The following is a 24,766-nucleotide window of genomic DNA, read 5'->3' on the forward strand; positions in this document are numbered from 1 at the left end:
GGTTTCACCTTCAATGTAGAATTTTTTTTTAATATGAAATAAAAATAAATGCATTCGGAAAAACCATGATACAAAAAAGAAGGTAGTTTCATTACTACAATTTTTTGATTATAAATTATAAAGCAGATTTTTGACATTTCTCCAAATGTAAACATTAAGCATAGCCATTTGCCACATTGGAATTTTTCGAGAAGGAAGATTTTTTTTTTCAATATTTGGGATTCAATACAAGAGTAAAAAAAGGCAAGTTAATGTTATCGATAATCATATTTCAACGTTTTCTCAAGCGTTAAAATTACTTTTGAAGAATCTCGATGTGCAGAGATGAGGAAATAAAATCGAGTTTTTATACAATTATTTATTTTAAACCAAATAAACAAATTCACATACTTAACATGTAACAAAACATTAATCTATGTTGTGATTTTCTTAAATTCTTTGCTGAGGCTTTGCAGATATGTGTATTTCGTGCTTTTGCACTCAGGAAAGAAGCAGCTCAATTTTTAGTTTCTTGATTTCAAATTTGAAAAAAAACAGGTGTATATTTTTTCGATATAGAACAATCCTAGGGGGTGAGAGTATTAAAATTCCGACTTTACTTGATTATTGCCCACCCTAATGTGCATGTCTTTATAATATTTTGAAATATTTTATCGTCATATTTTATAGTAAATTTTATATACAAAATCAGTTGGTTGGCGAAACTTTTTGCAATGATGAAAATTATTGCTAATGGGTTACAGAATGTTATGCATAAATGATTTGCCAAATTGTTTTAAATTCGTTAACTTTTTTCTGTTGTACGTAAGCTTTCATTTTGTCGTAATCTTCAGCTGGATCGGAATGCATCTGCGTATATCTTAAAAAAAAATTAATGCGAGAAAGTCTAGTAATATCATCGTCCGTAACTATAACAGAGACAATTCACAGAGATCACGAAGCTCCGAAAATAAAGACTTACTTGGGCTACCGTTTGCAAAGCACATCAAAATTAGTTTGGATGTTTGACTGTATAGTAAAAAAATTTAATATTAAATAATTTTTGCGGTGGGCAACATATTTACCGGTCTTTAATTTCACAGAAGACATTGGTTGGCTTGTTTTGCAAATATTAAGATGTATGAAATTCAATTTTTTCTTTGTTGCTCAAATCGAAAAAAAATTTTCTTTCAATTTTGTAAATTATTTTTTTTTTTTTACAAAATAATTATTTTTGAGGATTAGGTATGGTAGCATGAAATGTCACAATCTGCTCAATTCTCATGTAGTTAATATGGCGCCCGAAAAGTGACAGAGAGAGACTACCTTCTTTTTTGTATCATGGGAAAAACTATGAAGCAAAAACATAGCCGCAATAAAAAATTTAAAATATACAATACACCAAAATTTCTATCACAATTATTCGAGCGCTCCAATTTCTGACATTTTCCTTAATAAAACAAACTAGCAGGTGTCGCCGGCAAGAATGCAGATTTTACCAACAAAGTGAACGTGCGAGAAAAAAATACACTTTTTTGCCATTTTAGGTTTGAGATTATATATATATTTCATATTTATTTCAATTAATATTAGAGATATATGCGCTTTACAGGTTACTAATAAGACGATAAATTGTTCAAATCAATGTCGGTCTATAAATTTAAACATACATACAAATAATAATAAAAGGGGGTAGTGGTTTAGGTAGATTTAGGGCATACAATAGATTTAATCAATACGCCAAATAACAGAAGTCCGAACATTAATAATAATTTATGCGTTCAACCAATCAACAAACAAGCATTTATCGATTTTATTAAGTTCCAATACATACTTATTAAATTTTACAATTTGATTAAATTTATGTATGTAGATCTTGTATTGAAAACACGAAAAAAGCAAAAGAAGCTTGGTCGAAGAGATTAATGTTCGCTATTATTGTATTTCTAAAACAGATTTTGAGCTAAAAACAAATAGTATTAAGTGTTGCACACAAATATACATATAAATACACATGTATAGGAGAGTCGACTTGGCCACTTCAATATGAAGATCCAATTGATGTAAATTGATGCGACAAAATGGATGTGGTCTTGGTTTTACATAGTTATGCACCTTGACAAAAACAGCGGCCTGAAACTCGAAAAATATTATTGGCAAAAAAAAAAAGATTCAAGAGTTTTGAGCTACAAATTGGATGTGTGCATGCATCGGATGTTGAAACGTTGTGACATTGATTGGTGGGGCATTTAAGAGTGAGTGAGGTGAAGCACAAACACATTTAACTACTCTTTTATTTTTGTTTTGTCGAGAACATTAAAAACACAAAAACATATTACAACTAAAAACTACAAATTAAATTTGTTGCAGATCCTTTTTACCTTTGTTTGCTTTTGTTATGATTGCATGTGTTAACTCGTTAATTTGTTGCTTTGTTTTTTTTTATTTAATATGCACATCCAACGCATTTATATACTCGTACTTATTAAATTTTTAATTCATTTGTGTGTGAGTGTACGCATTTATTTTTTATCGCGAAAGTCCTGTACTAGACCTTTTATAAAAAGTTCAGTAAAAAATGCTTAACTAGGCCGTTTAGTATTCTTATGTATGTATATAAACTGCTTCTTTATTTAGCTTTCTTTTTAATTTTATATAATTTATTTACTTTCCATGCATGCAATGCAATGCAGCTCCACATACTACTGCTCATTTATCTTTCTTTACGTAAATGTGTCTATTTGAGTGTGAAAATGTGTGTGTGTGTTGTTTGTTTGGCTGTTTCTTTCTTTTCATTATCAAGTTTCTAATATTTCACCGCACTCCACTTCACACTCCTATCCATGATGAACTACATATTTCCTATGCAGAGAACGAATTGAATACATTCTCGTTCCGTGCATTATACCATCTCAGATTTTTTCCATTCACTTTTATATTACTCGTCTAAATATATGTATACTTTTTCATTTGTATTTATATATGTACTATCACTTATATTTTTACAAATGGCGTTTAAATTTTTATATAGAATTAAAAAACATGTTACAACACACATAACTAAGATGAACTAAAATAAGCCCATGAAATGGTGGTGCCGCGAAGGGCGTGTCTCTTGCCCGGCTTCGGCTGTGGCGACCAACCATATTTGAGCGAAAAAATGTAAACTACATACATATTTTTTTTTCACGTAAAGAGTAAATGTATTTGTGTATAATATATTTAATAGTATTTAATAAATTCATTACCAAAAAAATTATATATTCCATCATATAAGATAAATTAAAATTAATACGAAAACTTTCGTATAATTTTTTGTTATTTGTGGCTTTTGAATATTGCAAGGGCATATTGGCTTAGCTTAAATACGATTTAAATATAAAAATCCAAACTTCTATGCAGTGCATTATTAGCTTGCTTCTTTTAAAAAAATGTAGGAAATAGCAAAAAAAAAATATATATATATATATATAAGCGATGTGGCAGCTATGTATGTGCGCTCAGCTGAATGTCTCGAAAAATCAAAATGTGCGCTTTCAAAACACATGCGAGCACCCGGAGTGTTTATTAGTATGTATGCTACTTGCATTTCTCTTCGATAGCTTTCCAAATGTTAGACATTCTTTCATTTAATGTTGAGAGAAAAAGCTATAGGAGGCACACTTATTAAAATTTCGAATATCAAAAGCTTAATATCGGATACAAAACATTTAACTAAACCAGTTGGCACTCATTGTGAGTAAAGCTCACAAAAACAAGGTTTGCAGATTGATTGGAATAGCAAATCACTTAAACTAGATTTGGCAAAAGGAAAAAGACCGCAGTGCAGTGAAATTTAGTGAATATTCAATTATCTAAATAGGCAAAAAAATACAAATAGATTGCTTTTCAAGATTAAAGAATCGAACACTCAAAATGGGGCACAGCATTTTCAGGAATAAATTTCGTGTTTATGCCTTACGAAAGTATTTTAGCGAAACTAACTTTTAAAGCATTCATGCAGAAGGATGTTGAAGAAATTTAATAACGGCGCAGCTTTATAGAATTTCTAAAAAAAAAATGTATGAATTTCATAAGCAATTTTTTGTATTAAAGAGGCTCTTAAAAAACCACGTAATACCTATCGAGTAAGTTAAATCGAGGATTTAGGGCCATTTTCAACATCTCTGGTTAAGACTAATCCCCAGTTAAAAATCGTTACCGACGTTACAGACACAATGTTACATGCATTGAGTCAGTAATGCCGGTAACGATATTTAACTGAGGATTAGAATTAACAAAAGATGGTGAAAATGTCGCCTAGAGTATTTTAACGGAAATTATGGAATTTGTTTAAAAAAAAAATAATGCTATAATAAAATCAAATCCAGCAACAATCTAAGTTTTCCAAGATCTAACTTTTTTCAAAATTATTTTATTCTGTCTCCGTGCATCAGCCTTCATGAGGAAAAACTAACAGCAGGCCCCCAATCAGGGCATTTGTGATCGAATGATTATATGGAAGTAAAATGACAGCTGTTTAAAAATTAATGAAACACATTCCTTAACGAGTGTCGAGTTTCAATATCAAAATTTACGCCTATGACTATGCCTCATTTTTAGCGCGAGCAATGATATTTATGTATTGGATATTTGCCGGATTTGTTTGCTTTGAAACAACTGCATTTGAAGATATTGCATTTTCATTCTAATTTGTTTTCTATAAATTTTTCAAAACACAACTTAATAATAGCATTTATTAAAATACAAGTTTTCAGCATGCTCACTATAATATTGCTTCCTCACTGCCTTTGCAAAATCAATTTCATGTATCCAGAGCATCATCATGCCTGCATAAGGATGTATGTATGTATGTATATACTTCAGTACCATATACTTCCAGTTTTCGTTATATTCCATATTAAATATCTGATATTTCTTCTCATTTCATCTTCCTGGTGTTGTAAATTTCTTCTTGCTCTGCTAATGCTTATAATACGGTTTTTAATTTCAGCAGTATTAAGCAGCAAATTAGCGTTTTATTTCATATTCATATTTCATCTGTCTCGTTTTTTGGGTTTACTACATACTTTCATTTAAAATTCACTTATAATTACGAGAAACAAACTGTCGATTGCGTCGTAACCAATCAGCGCTTTTATTTGTTTCCACATTTCTACGCTCATTTTATAATCGTACGTTTCTACGTTGCGCATTTATCACTTCGAATCCCATGAATTCGCTGACTGATTACCAATTGGCCATACCTGGCTTGTTAAGTGTCATGAAGTATATTTGACACGATGAAGCACCTTTGGCACTACTAAAGAACACCTTATCATTTCGTTCGCACAAGAATTTCAAGCGCTGAGCTTTTTTGTGCATAAACACACCATCCAAATGACCACTCTCAACCGAACGAATCTGCATAAAAAAACATTTATAAATATAGCACGCTTGATACTGCAATTGAATTATTGTATGTATGTGTACTCACTTCTATTGCTTTGTTGCCCCAGCCCATTATTTGTCCAGTGCCGATGTAAGCCACCGATGTCGGCATTTCGCCCCACTAAAAAACAGTACACCGAATATAGGATTAAACGGAAATAAAATCGTAGTAACCTAGCATGTACCTGCAATACAATGTTCTTTGAAACTCGCCCAACCGTATTTACATAGACACCTTCATTATCGTAGCAAAGCAATAGTTGCATGCCATTTGAATTTGGAAGCGCCACTATACAATGCGGAATGATTGCATCGTGAGTCTGCACAACAACAAAAGAGAAAAGGGAAAAATATTATTAAATAACGAACCGTGTAAGGTTCACTTAAGGTTCACTTACATGTTTAGGAAGATAAATATCGTATACTTCAGCGGAGTCCAAATCGACCGCGTGGAAACCCTCTGCAGAGCCGTAAATCACTTTAAGACGCGATTGATCTTCTATGGTGAGATCTACTAGCAGCGGACGATGTTCCAAATCGCCGAAATTCTAAGAGAACGAAATAAATTGTTAGTTAGTTCCTTCTCAAGTCTACAGGTCTACAGGTATGGTATCAATTGACATACCTTAAATGCCATAAATTTGTGGTATGGTTTAGGAGCCCATGCATAAATTTCAATTGAGTCTTTTAAAGCGATCACTAGGAACTTAATCCTTTCGTATTTGACAATCTTAAAATGCACAGCACCTTGTAAATCACCAACATTTATCCAACCGTTGCGACGCTCCACTTGCTGCATAAAGCAAAGAAACTTACAAATTTGCTGTTTAAAGTGAAATCTACTTTAACTTACATCAGAGAGTCCATCAGTTCGTAGGATTTTCGATTTCAACCATGATAAATAATATACGCGCACACGGTTCTTTTTTCCAGATATGGTAACCAAAATATTTTGACCTTCTAGCACCTCCATTTGCTGGAAACGACGACGCGAAATCAGTTGATAAACCTGGTGAAATATACAAATATAAAACACAAAATTAGGAGAACTATTTCAGCTCAGAACTATTGATTTGAAACTATACAAAAACAGTTAGTTTCATTTTCAATTCGGTTTTCTCTATTGAGAACTTAAAAAACCTTTAATCAATCCCCCATCATACCTTTCCTTGTCCCGAGCGATCCAGTAACATTAGGCCATTTTCGGTGCCAATCAGTAGGTTGACACCCCAAAGTGCCGCACAAAGAATCTCCGAATTGAAGCGTTTCTTATATTTACGTATCTCCGGTGTATCGCTGGTGGCTTCATGCGACGTTGGCGTCACATTGACGTTTATGTGCGACTCGCGACGCGTCGGTCCTGAACCGCCAGCACCAAAACCGAATGTGAGGAAGCTACGCTGTTTCTGTTGCAGCGCATACGCGTGCGGCGGCAAATTGGCAGACGATGGCGGCGAAGAGATATTGGAAGAAGAAGAGGCAGATTTATGCAATAGATTAGTAATACTGCTTGTAGATCTAGTTTTGCTAATTGAATTCTTCGGACTATTCTGCCGCGACGACGACGACGACAATGAAATTGTCGACTGCGGTGAATTGTTCGAAGCGATAAAAGACTTTGACGGCGTGGAATGCACGGATGAGTTGATGGCCGCTTGATACTGTAGACGGCAGGTAGGCGCCAACACATGCACGAATTTAGAGATGATGTTTTTATTTTTTTGTCAAAAAGAAAGAGAATAAAATTAAATTGTTAGTATTTTATTGATGTTAAAAAAAGTATTTAAGATGCTAATATGTTTTTGTATTTACACATAAGTGATGAGTTTTAACAGCTATATTTTATATTTAGAATGAAATATTTATTCACCAGTCGTTTGTATGCACAACCAACATGCCAGAAAGTGGGGAAACAAGTGTTATACATATTATAGAACTTATCACCAGCGGAAAATAGTGTAACGTTGTAGTTAAAAAAAAAAGAAATTTTGCAACTATCCTCTTCTTTGGAGAGATGGACAGATGTACTATAAAATAAAATGGTATTGTGTTAGTTACAGATAAAACTATGTGGGCTGTGTAGTAGCTTTAGAGATTATCGGGTGTAGATGTTGGAACTAAAGGTCAGAAGAAGATAGAATGTGGTAAGTCTTTCCCAGACGCCATGAAATCAGTGAGACAAAAGAAAATAGTTTCCAAAAATATTTGCAATTAATTTAGAAGCTAGATATGAGGTGGGTAGAACGAACTATCAGTGAACAAAAAAAAAAATCGAATTATTATAACTAACGTACTAAGTTGTATACGCGCCTATTTATGTAGATGTGTTATATCGTGTGTTAAAAATTTAATCAAATGCGATGTATGTATGTTTGTAGCTGATTTCAATTTCAGAATTTCTAAATTTCGGGGACATTTATATTTTTCGGAATTTTCTGGGTGTTAGTACGGGGTGAAGCTCTTGGTTTAAGACATAAAAAAAACCTTGGGATCCTAAGAGTTTAGTCACAAATTATGACAATTAAATTAAAACAATTAAAAAATGTGAAGTGTATTTGAGGCATGAATTGTAGAGAAATTTAACACTTTTGTTAGTCATAATTTAGAACACGTCTAATCAAAGTGGAGAACTAGATTTATATGTATTAAGAACGTTCTTGCTTAGATAACTGTTTCTAACATGCTACACGGACTATAACACGCATATGAAAGATAAAAAAAAAATGCATATAAATGAGCATAGGCCCTTGACTCTTGAAGGTCAATTGCGACGAGATATATTTAAAATTTTCGTCGTTTCCAATCGAGGGAGACTCTAAAGAAACAAGGATTTTGTACATATATGTTTTTCTAAGTTCAATTAAAAACTAAGCGAGGCAACTATGGAAAAAACACATGAATAAAATATTATACAAAAAAAGGTGTAATACAGGCGAGAGAAAAAAAATAAAAATTAAAATTATTATACCAATACGTTAAAATAGCATGTAGAAAGGAAACATTTAGATTCTTGCGAGTGGTTTTCTTACTTATACGTTAAAAAATACTTTTTATTTGCATATAGTATGTATGTACGTACATATGTATAAACATCATAGGATTTTTACAACAGACACTATCGACTTTGTTACTCATAATGTTATTTAGATATGTATATTTGCGAATGGTTGCTAATTTAGACTTGCAATTATTATTTTTTGTTTTTGGTTTTTTATATTTTATTGGTTGTTTATTGTGATTAAATACTTACTATTCGTTTTAATTGCAATTTGGCATTTTGATAATTTGTTAAAAATTTCGTTGTGGCCATCAGCTCAAACACAAACGTCGCGGAAAGACAAAGCACAATGAAGAAAAATTTTATTTTGTTATAATCATAATAAAAAACTTTTATTTGTATCTGGTTGGTAAAAGAAAATCAATCTATCCATCATGCCAACAAAAATTATTCTAAACATTTTAGCTACGATTCGGATAACTCATAATCATCATCACCATCATCATCATCAGTGGCAGGATCATTATTAACGAAACATTGAGACTAAACTATTAAACAGGAATTGCAAATGCTCGGTGTTAACTACACTGAAATTCCTACAACTCAAAACAAACGAGACAAGGCGAGAAAGTTAATAGCTTATCCGAAATTGATCAGTGTTGGCAAGCAGGTCAGTTTGTTCTTTTCTAAATGTATATTGTTTTATTGTTGTTGTACTAATTGTTGATAATTGTTGTGGTTGTTGTTTGCTTGCTTGTTAATCGATATGTAAAACGTAAGTAAAGAGGTTTAGTTGTATGATGTAGTTGTGATATGTAGCACTGGTCGCGCCAAACAAATGATTTTCATTGCCATCAACTCCTTGGTATTAGTCACGAATAAAGAAGATCTATTAATTTACGAGTATACTAAGTTGATATGGATTTCCACACCTGCACAATTACGTACATATTAGTAGCCAAACACAGACAAGAGACAATTTAGTTCCAATGGATTTCTTTGGTAAGTATGTATGCAAGGAAATATAAGGCCAAACAAGGAAGGCAGCTTTAAATCATTGACTTTGCAGGCTTGATTCGATTTGATTTTCCATAACAAGAATTTAAAAAGTGCGCAAATATAATAATACGGAAAACAATTAGTGTAGCCCTCTGTCCTATTTGCTTTATGCTACACTTGTTAATGGGGTGAAATGATGTCAAACAGAGGCCGCATACAAAAATGAGTGTTTTACGCAAGCTGACTGCTTTCTTTCAGAATTGTGTGGCAAATATTTCAACCATGCTTGCTTTTTAAAACTGTTGGTTGCAAGCCGGAAGACGTTGATGAAAGCTTGCTTACGTACATAGTATGTATGTACATCTACATGAATATATACTCTCTTATCACAGTTAGGCAGATATGTATGTATGTATGTATATGTATGAAAACAACAAAACACAACTATATCTAACAACAATTGTAAATAAATTACAATAACTTAAAAGAAAATTCTAATGGACGGTTGTGACAAAAAATCAAAAATCTAATTTTAGATACGAATATAAACTAATAATGACGGAAAACAAACAAAACGCATAAAAGAGCATAGAGCAAATTGAGTGTAAAACGTTTGACTCACCTCCTCACTCGATGATTTATCATGGCGTGGTGGTGTTGCCGGCGAGGCTTGACTAAGCAAATCGGGTAAGACGCTGCTTGTGCGAGTTCCGGGAGTGCCAAGACCGCTGCTATTTTCACTGCTACGATTCTGTATAAAGTTATTGGAGAAGAAATAGAACGCAAAAAAAGATTTAGTACTACTTAAGACAGAGTCAATATCTATGTATATACAAACATATGTATGTATGAATAATTTTACATATACATAAATGCAATACAACACATACGAGTACTCCTATAAGCACCGAATTCAAATCAATGAACCATACACAGATCCTGGCTGTGAAATGTATGTATGTATATGAATGCCAATGAGGTACAATTGTCAATACGTATAAACATATCGAGCCCTAACCACCAAAAAGGGGCGTAGGAGACAAAATGTTCGATTTTCTGTTTTTGACAGAACGCGATTTCTGCCACCATATGCACCAGCTGTCAAAATTTCAAAGTCCTACGAAGTGCCGTTACAAAGTTATAGCGAAAGAAATTTTGGCTTAAGTGCTTAATGGTATTCTGTTTACATTCTTTTGTGCCCGCAGTGTCGATTAAGCCTTTTCTCCGTGAACAATATTCATTGCAGAGCGGAATTGTTATATTTTTGTGTGCAAATTTTGAATTGTCTCTATTTTTCTTCCAAATATGGACGGTTTACATACGAAGTTAAATACATATATTTGTGGTAGATTAAGATTTTTAATGAAAAGGATGAACATATAATAATGGTGTTAAAATACTTGGTTATTGCAGAGCTTAACTAAAGATAAAGGCGCACCTCGTCCCATACAGCGACACCGATTTTTCTGAAGAGTTACTAGAAGAGGAAAATTCTGTGTTCTTTTCTTAAAAAAAAACTCATCCTCTGCCCTTTGATGCTTGTCAGGGTCAGGGAAGATGGTTGCCCCGAAAAGCAGAAGGTTGCTTAAAATGACAATATTATGAAACGCGTGAGCTCGATAAAGAAAAGTAGGAAAAACATGCACTTTTACAGGGTTGAGTGTAAAGCAGTGTTTGCATTGTTCAACTTTATACTTTATAAAAATTTTACTTTTTGTCGCTTACGCCCTTTTGGCGGCTAGGACTCGATATGTATGTATGCACTTAGAAACGAAATTTTTACATGACAAATGTTTGTCTTATAAAATTTTCCACCATTTAGTTAATATGACCGAGCTGTCGCACAAATAACACCATTAATGTATGTATATTTATTTGAATTTTTTGTTAGCTAATTTTCAAAATTTTCTTAAAGCAAATAAGTAACATTGATTATAATATTTATGTTTTTTTGACAAGATTTGTTCTTAGCAGCAGGTAAATATCACATTTTCCAAATACATATATTTGTCTGCATTGATTGAGAAGTCTTTACTACATCGCGTGGTAAAAAGGGTTGGAAAACAATTTTGAAAAAAAATTAATTTCATATAAAATAATTTATCTTTTGATAAGTTTTATGCGCGATCCAGCAGATGTAGCAAAACACGCAAAATCGGAGATTATGAGCTCTCAGCATAGGGTTAAGCTGGTTTAGAAACAACCAAGAGACGACATAACCAAAGTTCCATATATGTAGTATATATACATAAATAGGCAGATATTCACCACAACCAGCAAAAGTCAGAGTTTCGATTTTACTTTGATTTACCGAAACCTCATCAGCATTCAGAGACAACATAGATCATAGACCAATTAAAAAACCTATCGCTAACTATCGATCGATAGCAAAGAATAAAAATAGTACATATATGTAAGTATTGCGTAAATAAGGTTAAGCTAAATTAAGCGGATGGTTAGATCTTAATGGAAAGGACAAAAAGCATGTTAGCGTTTACGGAATATGCAGAGAATGGATACTTAGTACATTCGTTCTTTGTGAGGTTATGATGTTGGGTTAAGATGGTAATAAATTTTGAATTTTGAGTATTTGTACGATATGAGGCCCTGAGAACCAAAATAGCCTACCTGCAAGAACATTAAGGATTATGAGACAATATAATAGATGTTTTTATAACACTTTCTGCAAACGCAGCAATAGAGCTGGAGAACCATCGATGGTACTATCGATAGTTTAGTTTTTTCCGTGACTATCGATGGTTTCAAGTCACTATCGATAGTTAAGTTGTTGAGAATTCCGCCGTCACTAACTCACACAACAAACGGTTTTATTTTGTAGGCATCTTTGCCAAACCGTAAGGTGATTTCTATATAAATAATTTCTTTAACATTTTTAATTAAAATGTGTGTGGAATCTTTGTTCTGCACTACAAATTGTCGGACGGTAAGAATTTCTTTTTGCATGAAATAGTGGACAGTTAAAGTGATTAAAATTGAACATTGTGGATACATGAGTTAGAAACATAAGTAGTGGTAATTTCTGCTACTTTCTGTACTTAACTAAATATTTGTATTTTTCGGATTATGGTACTATTAAAGTAAATGAGCGATATGTAAGTTTTTTTTTTGTTAATAATTTACACTTTTTTTTTTGTAAAATAGCAAATAAATGAAGCTTGAAATAAAGTTCCTTTATTCTGTAAAATTTAATTAAATTTAAACGATACTATCGCGATAGTATCTATAGTCATTCCGAAATACAACAAAACTATCGATGGTGCGACTATCGATAGTTCTCCAGCTCTACGCAGCAATACCAGAAAATTTTCAATGCAATTCGCTGTCAAATTCAAAAAAAAAAAAAAAGCTTTGTTTCTTAACAGATAATTATCACAAATTAACACTAATTTCTGCTGGAAAGCGTTTCTTAACCCAAAAAACTAGCAGAAACTAGCAGCTCTCGCTCGTTCTTACGCCCTTATATTTTTGGCTCTCCAGCTATCAAAAGGGACAAACAAAAAGTGCCAAATATTTTCAATAGTAAAATACATCGATCAGCTGTTTACTTGCTAGTTTTTGCTAGTTTTGCGTTTCTTTACTTTTTCGTTATTTCGCTCTCTGTGAGCGTAATTCTCTCAATTTTCCAATTCTTCTCCTTCCTGATAATTATCTGCTAGAAAAGAAAAGAAACAAAGCCATTTGTTGCGTCCGATAAAAAATTAGCCATTTCCAAATCAAAAACGTTAATGAACAGAAAATTAGAAAATTACTTGCAACAAGAAAACAAGTCAGCTGACTATGTTAATGTTTCATTTAGGTTTGTCCATCAAAAGATTCTATCTCAAGTAGAGAAACTTGCAAATTTCTGCACGAACGCAAATTTTCAGGAATTTGCAAGTTTCACTGCCAGCTGGTGTCCACAGTTGCATTTCAAACATACAAAAATTTTATGGAATTTTAAAATTTTTTTCACGTGGACAAAATACCGTTCCTGTTGTTCTGACTTTTTTTAAACATACGTTTCAAGTTCTTTGTCGCAGTAATTGTCGGGTTTCCAAATCGACTCTGGTTGCGCTTGCATTACGATTACGATTACGAATACAGTTTTTTTTTCAGCAGAATACATTTTAAATCATTGGAATTAATTAAATTAATTAAGTACACAAGTATTTACTTACATTTTTCATTAGAAAATGGCTCAAGTTAAAAATTTTTTAAATTTATCGAACTTGTTTATTAAAATTAACGTCGACAAAAATACAACCATGTGTCCCAATAATATAAGCTCTGATCCAATACTTTTCGTGAAAAGTCCTGCAAAACTGTCAAACAGCAAAATTACTCTCTGAAGTGAGAGTAAAAAGTGAGTAACAACAAAAAGTACGGGAACAAAAAATCCATTTTTCCTGTAAAAACGCCAACCAGTGATTGCTTGACACTTTTCATGATTTTACCAGAATAAAAAATTCATTCAACTTCATTCTCTACACAACTCTCCAAAAGTCACTCTCATTTACAGGATTTTGGAGGATTTTGGAGTACAGGAAAACTTTTCCTGCAACTTCCTGCAATTTCGTGTAAAATCCTGTAAGTTCATGGAGTACTGGATCAGAGCTCTATTTTAGTTTTATTTTTGCTGGAACAATTATCTCTAAAAGAACTGTCGCTTTGCGCTCTCAGTTTTTGACTGATGGATAATTGTTTAGTTTGTACGCGATTTGAACAAAAATCATGATAATGCGTACAAATTTTTTTGCTCAACGAACAGAACTTGTTCAAGCAAACAGAAATTTATAGTGCCGTCTCGGAAGAACAGGGGAAAGTTTCTGGTAGTACGGATCCTAAAGTCATATAGTAGGCTCTCAAAAATCATACAGAATACCAAAGTGCAAAAAACAAAACTTCTTTATTTGCATAAGTTGCAATCATACGCTTTCTTGATGGATAATGGCGTCTCTATTGCATCGAACTATCACAATGATTACACTTTCCCGTGTGAACATATTTCTAGTTAAGCATTATTCTGATTCGCGTGGCCTCATATTATAATGAAAATTTATAAAATTATTAAATGGGAACAAACTAAAGTGCGAGTACATACAAACATCAATGCTGTATTTGTGAAAGGTCTTATTTTAAGTTGACAACACTACGCCCAAATATTCTTTCCAAAGAGCCATTCAAATAAAACTGATTTCGGTTTCACGTATTTAAACAGCTCAATGCTGCACTCTTCAAATTAATTCGTGGACGGACGTGTTACCGTTATTACCGTACAAAAAACGAGAACAAATGGTGGAGGCTCTTTTTTAGCGTAAATTCTTTTGGGTGTGCAAACCAAAAGCAAGCTACTAACATAATATGTTAAAAAAGCCAAAATAAAATTAGATTTTGAGAAGAAATAAAGCGGCATGCGTGACAGCGTGACAGGTGGCCGACGATACAATCTTTCTTTGGAAATCAAGGAACATGAAGTAAATGAAGTGCGGCCAAATTGGGCAACCCACTCATTGGAACCATATAAATATTTGCTTATGCATATTTCCTGTGTCTAAACTTCGATAGAATGATTGAGACGTCGGTCGGCCTATAGGCTATCGAAATTAAGCGCAGGAGGCATCGTAGAAGAGCACAAGCTGTTTTATGATTTCGCAAAACAGTGTGCTGTGAGCAATATAAGACCTGTCCGTGTTCGGAAATGCATCAAGCCAAAGCTTTAGTCAGGTATTCCCACTCCAAATCATAGTTTAGACTTACAAGAGACTGGTGCTTTGGCTTGATGCATTTCTGAACACAGCCTGTACAAAATCTTCCATGCATATGTATGTATGTTTACAAAATATGCGAATTGAAAATAGTCATTCATATTAGCGAAAATGTTTACAAAAAAATTATCATTCACAACATATATACACATACAATTTATTATAAAAATACATAAAACATACAATTTATTATTCAAGATACTGAAATAACATACCATACGAACATTGTAAATACATACAAATAAGCGTGCAATTCGCGGCATTTTTTTTTTTTTTAATTTTAATTGGTGATTTTTGATTTATATATATTTTAATGAAATTTGCATCCAATGAAAAATGTTATTTACTTTCAAAATAAATGCATTTGCTTACTTACTTAAAATTATTATTGGAATTACTGTGGTAGTACTTAGTAGGCGTTATTAAAGCGGCTTTCGCAAGCAATATGAGTATTGGTTAACTTATACATAGCTAGCAAATATGTTCAAATAATCGATATTTTCCCTAATTATTTAGCTAAAAAAAATAAATATGTTTATTTACACCATCCGATTTCCCGTATGAACTGAGTTAGCGATCTGATTTCTTTTGCATTTAAGCTTTTTAGCATGTTGTTTTTATAATTCCTCTGATTTGATTTTTAAATTGCAAGTTTTATTATAAAAAAGTTAAAAAATTGAAAAAATCCATTTTTGTTCTTATCAGCGAGGTTTTATAATGCCAGCTGGGACCTGAGATAAATTTTCTGAAGTGTTCTTTTATTTCAAATGCAGTAGCGACTTAACGACATACAACAGAAATTTAACTCCAAGCCGAGATGTAAATAAAAACATTGTAAACCCTCATTTAAAAACAAAATCTATTGGTTAGCTAACAAAAGTCCATAATAATCCCCGAGACAGGCATAGCGTTAAGTAATAAATTAATATACAAAAATTATATTGCAAACCACATCCATAAAAAGCATATAAAGCACAAATAATTACAGATAAAAAACTTAGTATGAATGATTAGGTAAATGAATAAACGAAATTATGATTAAAAGCAAACTGGCAAAATGATGTTTTCATTAGCAGAGAGACGAGAAGATTAAAATACGCAGAGAGATAAAAGTAGCGAGGAGAGGCGAAGCTGGAGAACACATACATATGTACGTATGTATGTACGCGTAAAAGCTTAAAAGATGTTTTGATATTTTCAATTCATACAGAAATACCAGTCAACTTGTTGTAATGCACGCAATTATACTAGTGATTCATATTAGTTAGAATGAATGGTACAGTGGATAATTACTTTAGTTTCATGGTTAAATGAGGAATACTGAAGAGTTAGGCTTAGGCTAGTTTCACTCTGGTTTTTTTTTTTTCAACCGTTATGAGTACAAGTTGGTTATTTTCAAAACTGCCATAAGTGGACAATAGACAGATGAAAGACTGGTGTGTGTTTTAGATTTAGTTTAAATTAAACGCTTTTCAACATTTTCGAACAATGTTTCAAATTGTATGAATGTCTGTGTATATATGTGTGTGTTTATGTGTGTTTACCTGCTGCTGTAGTAGTTGTTGCGCCAGGAATGACTGCTGTCTAGCTGCGGAGTTTTGCAAAACAATTACCGATTCAGTCTTTTCGCGTCTGGGCCGTAGGAAATCTAATTTACACGGTGTTAAGTTACTAGTCCAGCTCGCCTTATTAGTCTGAGGCTGCACCGCCGCTATGGCTGGCGCTTTAGCTTTGTTGGATGCTGCACTTGAAGTGCTGCTCATTGGCATTGGCATTGGCGTCGCTTGCAGTTGCTGCTGCTCTGTTGGCAGCTGCTGCTTGGCAGCATTGGAAGCACTAGTGGCTGTTGTTGTTGTTGTTGTTGTGGAAGTAGTAGTAACACCGCATGTACTCTTTTCCTTTGGCTTAATGTCGGAGACTGCCGCCGCAGTCTCATCCTTCTTACTGTACATGCTGCTGCGCGGGAGCATAACGCTAGCACGCTGAGCTTGCACCAACTGTGGCGAGCTTAGGTTGTTGCTATTACTCAGTACCGCCGAGTAGCGTTTCATCTGCGGAAAGAAGTCTGAGTTCTCACGCCTAAAACTGCGCATGAAATTCGGCAGTTTCGAGTCCGACTCCTGTCGTTTATGCACTTGCTGTTGGGGTTGTGCCTTTTGTGGGCTGGCGGCGCTGGCAGCGACCGCGTTACTACTACTGCTGCTACTGGCACGGTTCGAGGCACTTGACTTTTCTGCGCTTGCGCTACTAGTGTTCGCACTGCTATTGGTGCTGCTGCTGCTGCTGCTGCCGCCGCCGCTGCTGCTGCTGTGGCCTGACCGGGCCAGCTGTTGTTTTTGTGGTGTATCTTTGGTTCCTTTTAGAGGCTGGAAGCCTTGTGGCACGGGTGGTGGCTGCTGTTGCTGTTGCTGTGGTGGTGGCTGCTGTTTTGTAGCGGGTGAATGGTGATGGGAATTGCGGCGTGACATTTCTGAAATACTGCTGCGGTGCAACTTTTGCTCAGCCTTCAGCGTGCTCGAATTGGATATTGCAGCGGCGCTACTGTTACCGTTACCATTAGCATTACCATTACCACCACCTTCGCGGTTCGGGAAGAATTTTTCAATATCCCATTCGCGCATGAGTACAACTTCATCTCTGGACGGACGATTGGCACAAGTTGTGGAGGCAGACTTTTGGATTTTGTTTTGGTTTTCGAGTTTCTGTGTGAAATTTCAGTTGTGGCACATAAAAACTCATTCTCAACGACTTAAGAAAGACTGATGAAATATAGCGAAAGATAGTGGGGGATCGGAAATGGGAGTGGGGGGGATCGAATTGGTTGAGTTTTGCAAACCTTTTCATGAATTTTTGCTTTTTTAGTTAACTGTCTAGTTTTTTGTTTCACTCATTGGAAGAAATGGAAATGTATTTTTTGCATTCGATTGTTATTTGCAATGGAATGATGAAATCAAGTACATACCGAGTATTTACAGAGAAGTGTGTGCTTACGCTTTTATACGAGCAATGTACTATGTACATAAGTATGTATATAGATATGCATATGCGTGCATTAAATATTTATGCATTTAGGATTATATATGTAAGTGGTGCGTTTTTGGCACACACAATTACAATCATCGGCGTTTCATTGGCAATTTCAACACATATGTATCTCTCAGTACAATAATAAGATTAGAGAAGTTAACGAAAAATTGTTGTAGTTACTTTGCGCCGATTTCTATACAGGTTTGGTTGAAGGAATGCAATTAATAAAACAGTAAATAACAGATAAGTTGTAGTGTAAACAGAAGAAATGCAAAGTTAAAATAAAAAAAAATATATATGGTTTTCAAAGTAAAATTCACGAAAAATATTTGCAGTTTGAAAAATGCGTGTATATGTATGTAAATTAGGCAGACACTGCAGAGCTTTCCCATTGCGTACGTGAAAGCAGCAATAGGTTACACTTGCATTCGAAAATTAATTATAATTTTAAGTGTAAGTAGGTATGTATGTATATGATTGAAGGCATTAAAATCAATTAAAATATTACAACTAATTACAAACTATAATAAAAGAATTTGTTAAACAGAAAATTCATATATGTATTTACGCATTTATAAAGAAGGTGTGAAACGTCTACGGTACGTTTAGGACGCGGCAGCGCACGCGTTGGGTCAGTTGCTTGCAACAAAAAAAAAAAAATTGGATTTATCTTACAATTTTACAGTAAGAACCACAACCACTTGTTTATTGCTTTTTTGTTGTGAAATTTGAAAATTAATATATACGAATAGTCAATTGTAAATTGTATATTAGGGGTCTTCGGCAAACGTTGTTGTTGTTGTTGTTATTAATCAGTAAATATGTACTATCACAGTTTACACACCATCAACCCTAAAGCGATTTACCATAAAATAATTGAATAATTTACAATAATAATTACAGTAATAACAAATTGGGTTTAGTTCAAAGCTCAGCTTAAAGTTCACAGCGGTTTGCTTTTTAACTTAACTCTTTCATAGAACCTATCTCCGCTAAGCAATTTTCAATTTTGATCTTTTTTTTATTCAATTTTCATCAAACTTTTCAATTCAAAAAATCACCAATTTTTTTCTATTTTAAGGCCAACTAAAAATTTCCCGTTGCTTTAACTTACTTATTTATAAACTAATCATATAACAATAACATAACATAGATATTCAAAATCGCATGCGTTTGGTTTCTCACACTTACCCTCTTCATGATCAATGTTCGATCGCCAGCCTGATCATCGTCATCCGGTGTGGGTGGCAATGGACGATTGGGTGGTCCGCCTCCGCTGTTGCTGCCATGACTGATGGGAGTGGTCGTCGTGTCCTCGGAGACGGGTCCAAGGCCAGGCCTATATGAAAATTCAGGACTTTACCATAAAAAAAATACACAAAAACAAAAGAGCAGGGAGCGAAACGGGGGTAAATGAAATGCGATGATTGCGAAAAGAAAATGGCGGCGCAAAATCATTAAATAAAAAAAAAATGGAAAAATGATTTTAAGAATGACGAAGAGGAAATAGAAGAAGAATGACAAAATGTTTATTAGTTTGAAATGCAAATGTGTTCCGTGATATCGAATGTGTAATATTTATGTGGGTAAATGCATAGATATGTATATAAATCCCACCAGCAAAAATAGTAATAAATAGGTTGCGGGGCAGAGAATGTGGAAATTTCGAAATACAAGAGTTTTTTTTCTGCTTGTTATTTTCCAAGCCTTTGAAGGTTAATTATTACCAACTCATTTACTAGCTACATATTACCTTTTCTTTTTTGCTGCTGGGATGCATGGGCGTTTTCGAGTCTACTAAAAACATTGCTTTTATGCAATGAAAATGTAACATTTTAAGGTAGAAATGGAAAGAATATTTGTAATGTATAAGAAAACATTTCGATGGCCTTACATAAAAACAGAAAATAGCTTTAAATTAAATTCTAGTCAATCTAAATCTGACAAACATTGATATATATATGAAGTTGGGCTCCCGTGCATAAAAATCTATATAAATGGGTAGACGTTAGTTATACAGTGACTCAAACAAATGACCACGCGTTGATTTTCTTCAAATATTGGTAATTTTTTTCGAGACAATTTTTTTTTTTGTTATTTTTATACAAAAATATAGTCTAAGCTTTAACCAAAACCATGTAAATCAAAGTTTCAAACTTTATGCAAAATTTAGGAAAATTCAACAAATTTTCAACATTTTATTCTGAATTTTTACAAAATTTTTGGGCATGCAGTTTTATAGCCCATACAATTTTAGTCTAATGAAGTGCAAATTTGAAACGGCTAGAAATCGCGCTGATTTTTTGGATTTTTTTTTTTTTTTTTGTGACGTTGAATCTCGGGTCTACATTTTGTCTACGCGAGCCCGACTTGATAAATGGCATCTGAATTGACTAGTCCGAAAAAGATTTATAAAATGGTATTTACATAAATTTTTTCGACTTATAACCTATATTATATGTATCTAATTTTTTTTTATGAATTTGGATGTTCAAAGAGCATGAAAGTCACTATGTATTAAAATGGAGGTTGAATTATTTAGATGCCCTCGTAATAATCGGTTAGTATTTGCTACTTACAGTGGTTTCGGTGGATCACTGGCCAACAGGGTGCCATCATTGCGTCCACGTTCGTTGGGTTCATCGGGCTCACTATCCGTATCGCTGCTATCCAAGGGATCTAATGGATTTATTGGTTGCGCATGATGATGATTGTTCGATATCGGCGGTACAGCTGGTGCCGATTTCATCTGTGATGCCGCAGGTGGCACCGATTGGCGATTGTTACGTGGTGGCGCCTCTGGTTGTGGCTGTTGCTGTTGCTGTAATTGCGATTGCGGCTGGCCGAAAGCGGTCTGCGGCTGGGGCTGTTGAGAGACGCCCAATTCATTAAGTTGTGCTGCTATCATGTCCAAATCCTATTTTTTTTTTTTTTTGTTTTTCATTTGTATTGTGGATATGGGTATATGGTGGTGTAGATATTTTGGTTTTCAAGGAGGTGGTGATGGTGTTGTGATGTGGTAATATATATATTTTTTGGAGGATTTTCAGTACGATTACGATTGTTGACGTGTACGGTTGTGTTTTTTTACGGTGTTGACAAGTCAATTTACCAATTAAATTGATAGATTTAAGTTTTGGTGAAAAAATTGTGAAAAATAGTAAAAGTAGAATTAGAGTGGTTATCAAATATTACTTCACTATACTCAGTATATCTTTGGATGCAGTTACAAGCAACAATAAAAAAAAAAATAAATAAATAAAAGGAGGATAAAGCTGAATAAAAAAGCAACGCAATGATTTAGATTATTTTAGTTTAAATAATTATTAAATTTTTGTTAGAAATATCGATGTATGTACATGCTATACTGATTTTAGTTTTTATTTGTTATGACAAAAAGAAAAAATGTCGCACGAACCCAAATCAAAAGTTAGTGCATTTTTATATCGTATTTAAACCTAATATTCTGGTTCTGAAATGATAAGTCATAGATAAGAAATGGACCTGGAACCATTTTGCCGGACTTCAGTTGGTTTTGGTGGTTTTCAAAAATATAAAATTTTTATCTAAAAGTTACTCAGTAAATAGGGAGTATGATGTTGAATAAATAGTTTATAAAAATCATTGCTCTGACCTGCAGCTTGAAGCTCTCGAATGTCTATAGCGCTTCAGGCAACACTTGAAATTTAATAGCTAAATTGCATTGTAGCAATTACACTGGATCACAAATTTTAATTTTGATTTTGTTCTCCAGACGCCCCTATCCAATTTGTATGTAAAATTGCTCGCTGATTCCGAAAATCGAGTTATTTTTTTTTTTTTTTTTTGTATGGATACGTTTTCGAGATATTTGCAATTTACCGTTATTCAGCTTAAAAAAGAGTGGTTCCAATTAATCAGGTATATCTTACGAACCAATTAAATAATCGTAATACGAGGTACGACAAATGATAGAAAATAAAATTCTCCATAAACCGTATATAGATTACTTTTGGATAGCCCTGATAGTTTCTGAGTAATTAATTAATCATTCCAGATTTTTGGTTTTTTTGATGGAAAAATGCAAAAAAGTGTAAAAATAACAGTTTCTGTGTAAATAATTTACACTCGTGTTAAAGCCTGTTCCTTTAGAAAAAAACTAAGCTACCAATGAAGAAAATCGATATATAAATAACAAAATAATGATTGGTCAAATGAAAATGCGCACGGATTGTTACTCATACGCCACGTACACCTGAGTAGGTAGAGTGTTTGCATCGAAAACAAGAGGTGTCAGAAATGATTAATTAATTTCTCAGAAACTATCAAGGCTATGGGAAAATGATATATATACAGTTTATGGAGAATTTCATTTGCTTTCATTTCCTGTACCTCGTATTACGATTATTCAATTGGTTCGTAAGATATACGTGATTAAGTGAAGCACCTATTTTTTAAAGCTGAGTAACGGTAAATTGCAAATATCTCGAAAAGTTATCCATAGTAAAAAAAAACATGATCCCGATTTTCGGAAACACCGAGGAATTCTACATGGGAACTGTTATCATTGTTATCAACATATATGTCGAAAACGAAGCTCTTTTCACAGTAATTTTCCCATATCGATTTTTTTATTTTTTTTTAATAAAACGTAAGCAACTTTTTAATGAAACGAAAATAAGATGGTAGACTAAAAAATGGGCCGTTTGGGTTGAAAGTAGCATAATGCATTTCCACCTCTTGTGCTTAGGTGGTGTTACATCCAACTGAATGCATCTGTAAGTCGTTCTACCATCACTTTACCTTTACCTGATTAAGTTGAATAACAGGCGCGTTCACACACGAGGTAAATGATCACTGAAGGCTTATGCAATAAGCTTACTGTAATTCGCAGAGAGCTGAAAATTGGTAGTAATTTTGGTAACATCATTATAAATGAAATGTGAAAAGTCCCTATCGATCCGACAACTGCAAAACAAATACATTCAAGTCCAAAGGTCCCATATATATGGGTATTTTGCATTTCTCAGTCAAACGGTAAGTTTTATGATAAAAATAGGTAGATCATGCGATTCCCTATAAAAATTGTTCTGACATTTTTGCTCTCATGAATCACCATTTCTGAGATAGAGCGATTCAAAATTTTAGTAAAAGTTTGAACTACATACATACTAATGAAATGAGTAAATTTGTATGAAAACCTTTATTTGTATGTAATTTTAAATTTTTTGTTTATTCCGCTCTATGCGAGTTATTGTGACCTTTCATTTCCTGACTAACAGCAACCATTTTAAGATACAGTGTGGATATATTATACTTTGAAAGCATAGAGCAGAAGGAGGTAACCACTCTAATAATCTACTAATACTAAGCATTAAATGTGTTAGGTTTTTTCGTGCAGCACTACAGCAGTAAATATGTATGTAGATTAAAGGGTTAATGAGAGAAAGCAACATTTTTTGTGGCACCTCCGATTAACGGCCATACATTTGATACAGAGTATGTGTGACCGCGTCTGGGAAAAGGATGTTATCAATCAAAGAATCGACAACCAAAGTTTATGAAATAGTTTGAAGGTCTTAAAAATGCAATCCGAATAGTACCCTACACCCTTTTTTCAGACGCGGTCACATAAAATCGTAAATAGCTACGTTTTCGGTTACAGTTAAATTACGAATAATTTAAAAAATAAAAGAACTTCAATATTACAAGAATGCATACACAAGATGTCGTTAAATGTAAGAAGTGTGTGTATTGTGCGAGTGCATGTTTCGTGTATGAATAAAACGAAAGTGGGGAAACATACCTCAGGTCTCCTTGGTGGCAACTGTTTAGTTTGTTTCATGATGAACATGATGGTAATGAGATACGAGTGTTCGTTGTGTTCATAGTTTTCATGTGGATTGTGTTGTATGAGTTTCCCCAATGTTGCGGAGATAATGAGTTTGGGCATCGTTGAATGTAGAGGACGGACGGGCGGGCGGGCAACAAACATTTAATGTGTGGATACCAACCAAGACAATTATTTGTATTATTGGTTTTATATTCCGTATCCAAAGCAAACAAAACAAACATGTATGACGGGGACAACGGAAAACATGAAAATAAAAATTCAAACGTGAATTCAAAAACAATATCACTCAGTGCCATACTTTGGAAATCACTATTTACAGGATATATATATATATATATTGTATTAACGTTAAAAATAAATTTTCTGATATTTATAAGCTTTTTGGGTATCTAAATTTAACAGCAACAACTATATATTATACTGGCATATGAGTATTTTTCGAGAACAATATATGAAAGCGCACTACACAAATCTATACGTACCGATGGCTTGAAATTGTTTTGCGAATTGCGCTGCTGTTGCTGTGGCGTTTGAGCAGAGGGTTCCGAACTTTTCGGAGTCGGTGGCAACGGGCGATTGGCATGTGGTGGATTTGCAACTGGTGGATCGGGCACCACAATGACGCGCTGTGGCAATGCTGGGCGCGATGGCGGACCTGGTTCTTCGATTTGTTGCCTTTGTTCGCGCTGCAATTATTTTATTTTTTTTCGAATATGTATGTAGTAATCTTCAATA

General features: G+C 33.7%; 1 protein-coding gene across 1 annotated transcript in view; it reads right to left on the reverse strand.

Annotated features, from left to right (window-relative positions):
* Positions 1-5,092: 5,092 nt before the first annotated feature.
* The window catches only part of LOC118748044 (serine/threonine-protein kinase mig-15), a 55,767-nt gene continuing 36,093 nt past the window's right edge, over positions 5,093-24,766 (reverse strand). Inside the window, exons 5-17 of the mRNA XM_036482332.1 lie at positions 24,514-24,717; positions 23,984-24,004; positions 20,778-21,115; positions 19,390-19,537; positions 16,716-17,873; positions 10,029-10,157; positions 6,573-7,070; positions 6,263-6,418; positions 6,035-6,202; positions 5,808-5,957; positions 5,595-5,729; positions 5,456-5,530; positions 5,093-5,382 (exon numbers count right to left, since the gene is read on the reverse strand). Coding sequence (XP_036338225.1) covers positions 5,209-5,382; positions 5,456-5,530; positions 5,595-5,729; positions 5,808-5,957; positions 6,035-6,202; positions 6,263-6,418; positions 6,573-7,070; positions 10,029-10,157; positions 16,716-17,873; positions 19,390-19,537; positions 20,778-21,115; positions 23,984-24,004; positions 24,514-24,717 — 3,354 coding nt within the window. The 3' untranslated portion in view covers positions 5,093-5,208. The remainder of the gene's footprint in view (positions 5,383-5,455; positions 5,531-5,594; positions 5,730-5,807; positions 5,958-6,034; positions 6,203-6,262; positions 6,419-6,572; positions 7,071-10,028; positions 10,158-16,715; positions 17,874-19,389; positions 19,538-20,777; positions 21,116-23,983; positions 24,005-24,513; positions 24,718-24,766) is intronic.

The sequence above is a fragment of the Rhagoletis pomonella genome, unplaced genomic scaffold, assembly GCF_013731165.1.
Source record: "Rhagoletis pomonella isolate Grant_MI unplaced genomic scaffold, Rhpom_1.0 Rhpom_scaffold_00012, whole genome shotgun sequence".
Classification (NCBI taxonomy): domain Eukaryota; kingdom Metazoa; phylum Arthropoda; class Insecta; order Diptera; family Tephritidae; genus Rhagoletis; species Rhagoletis pomonella.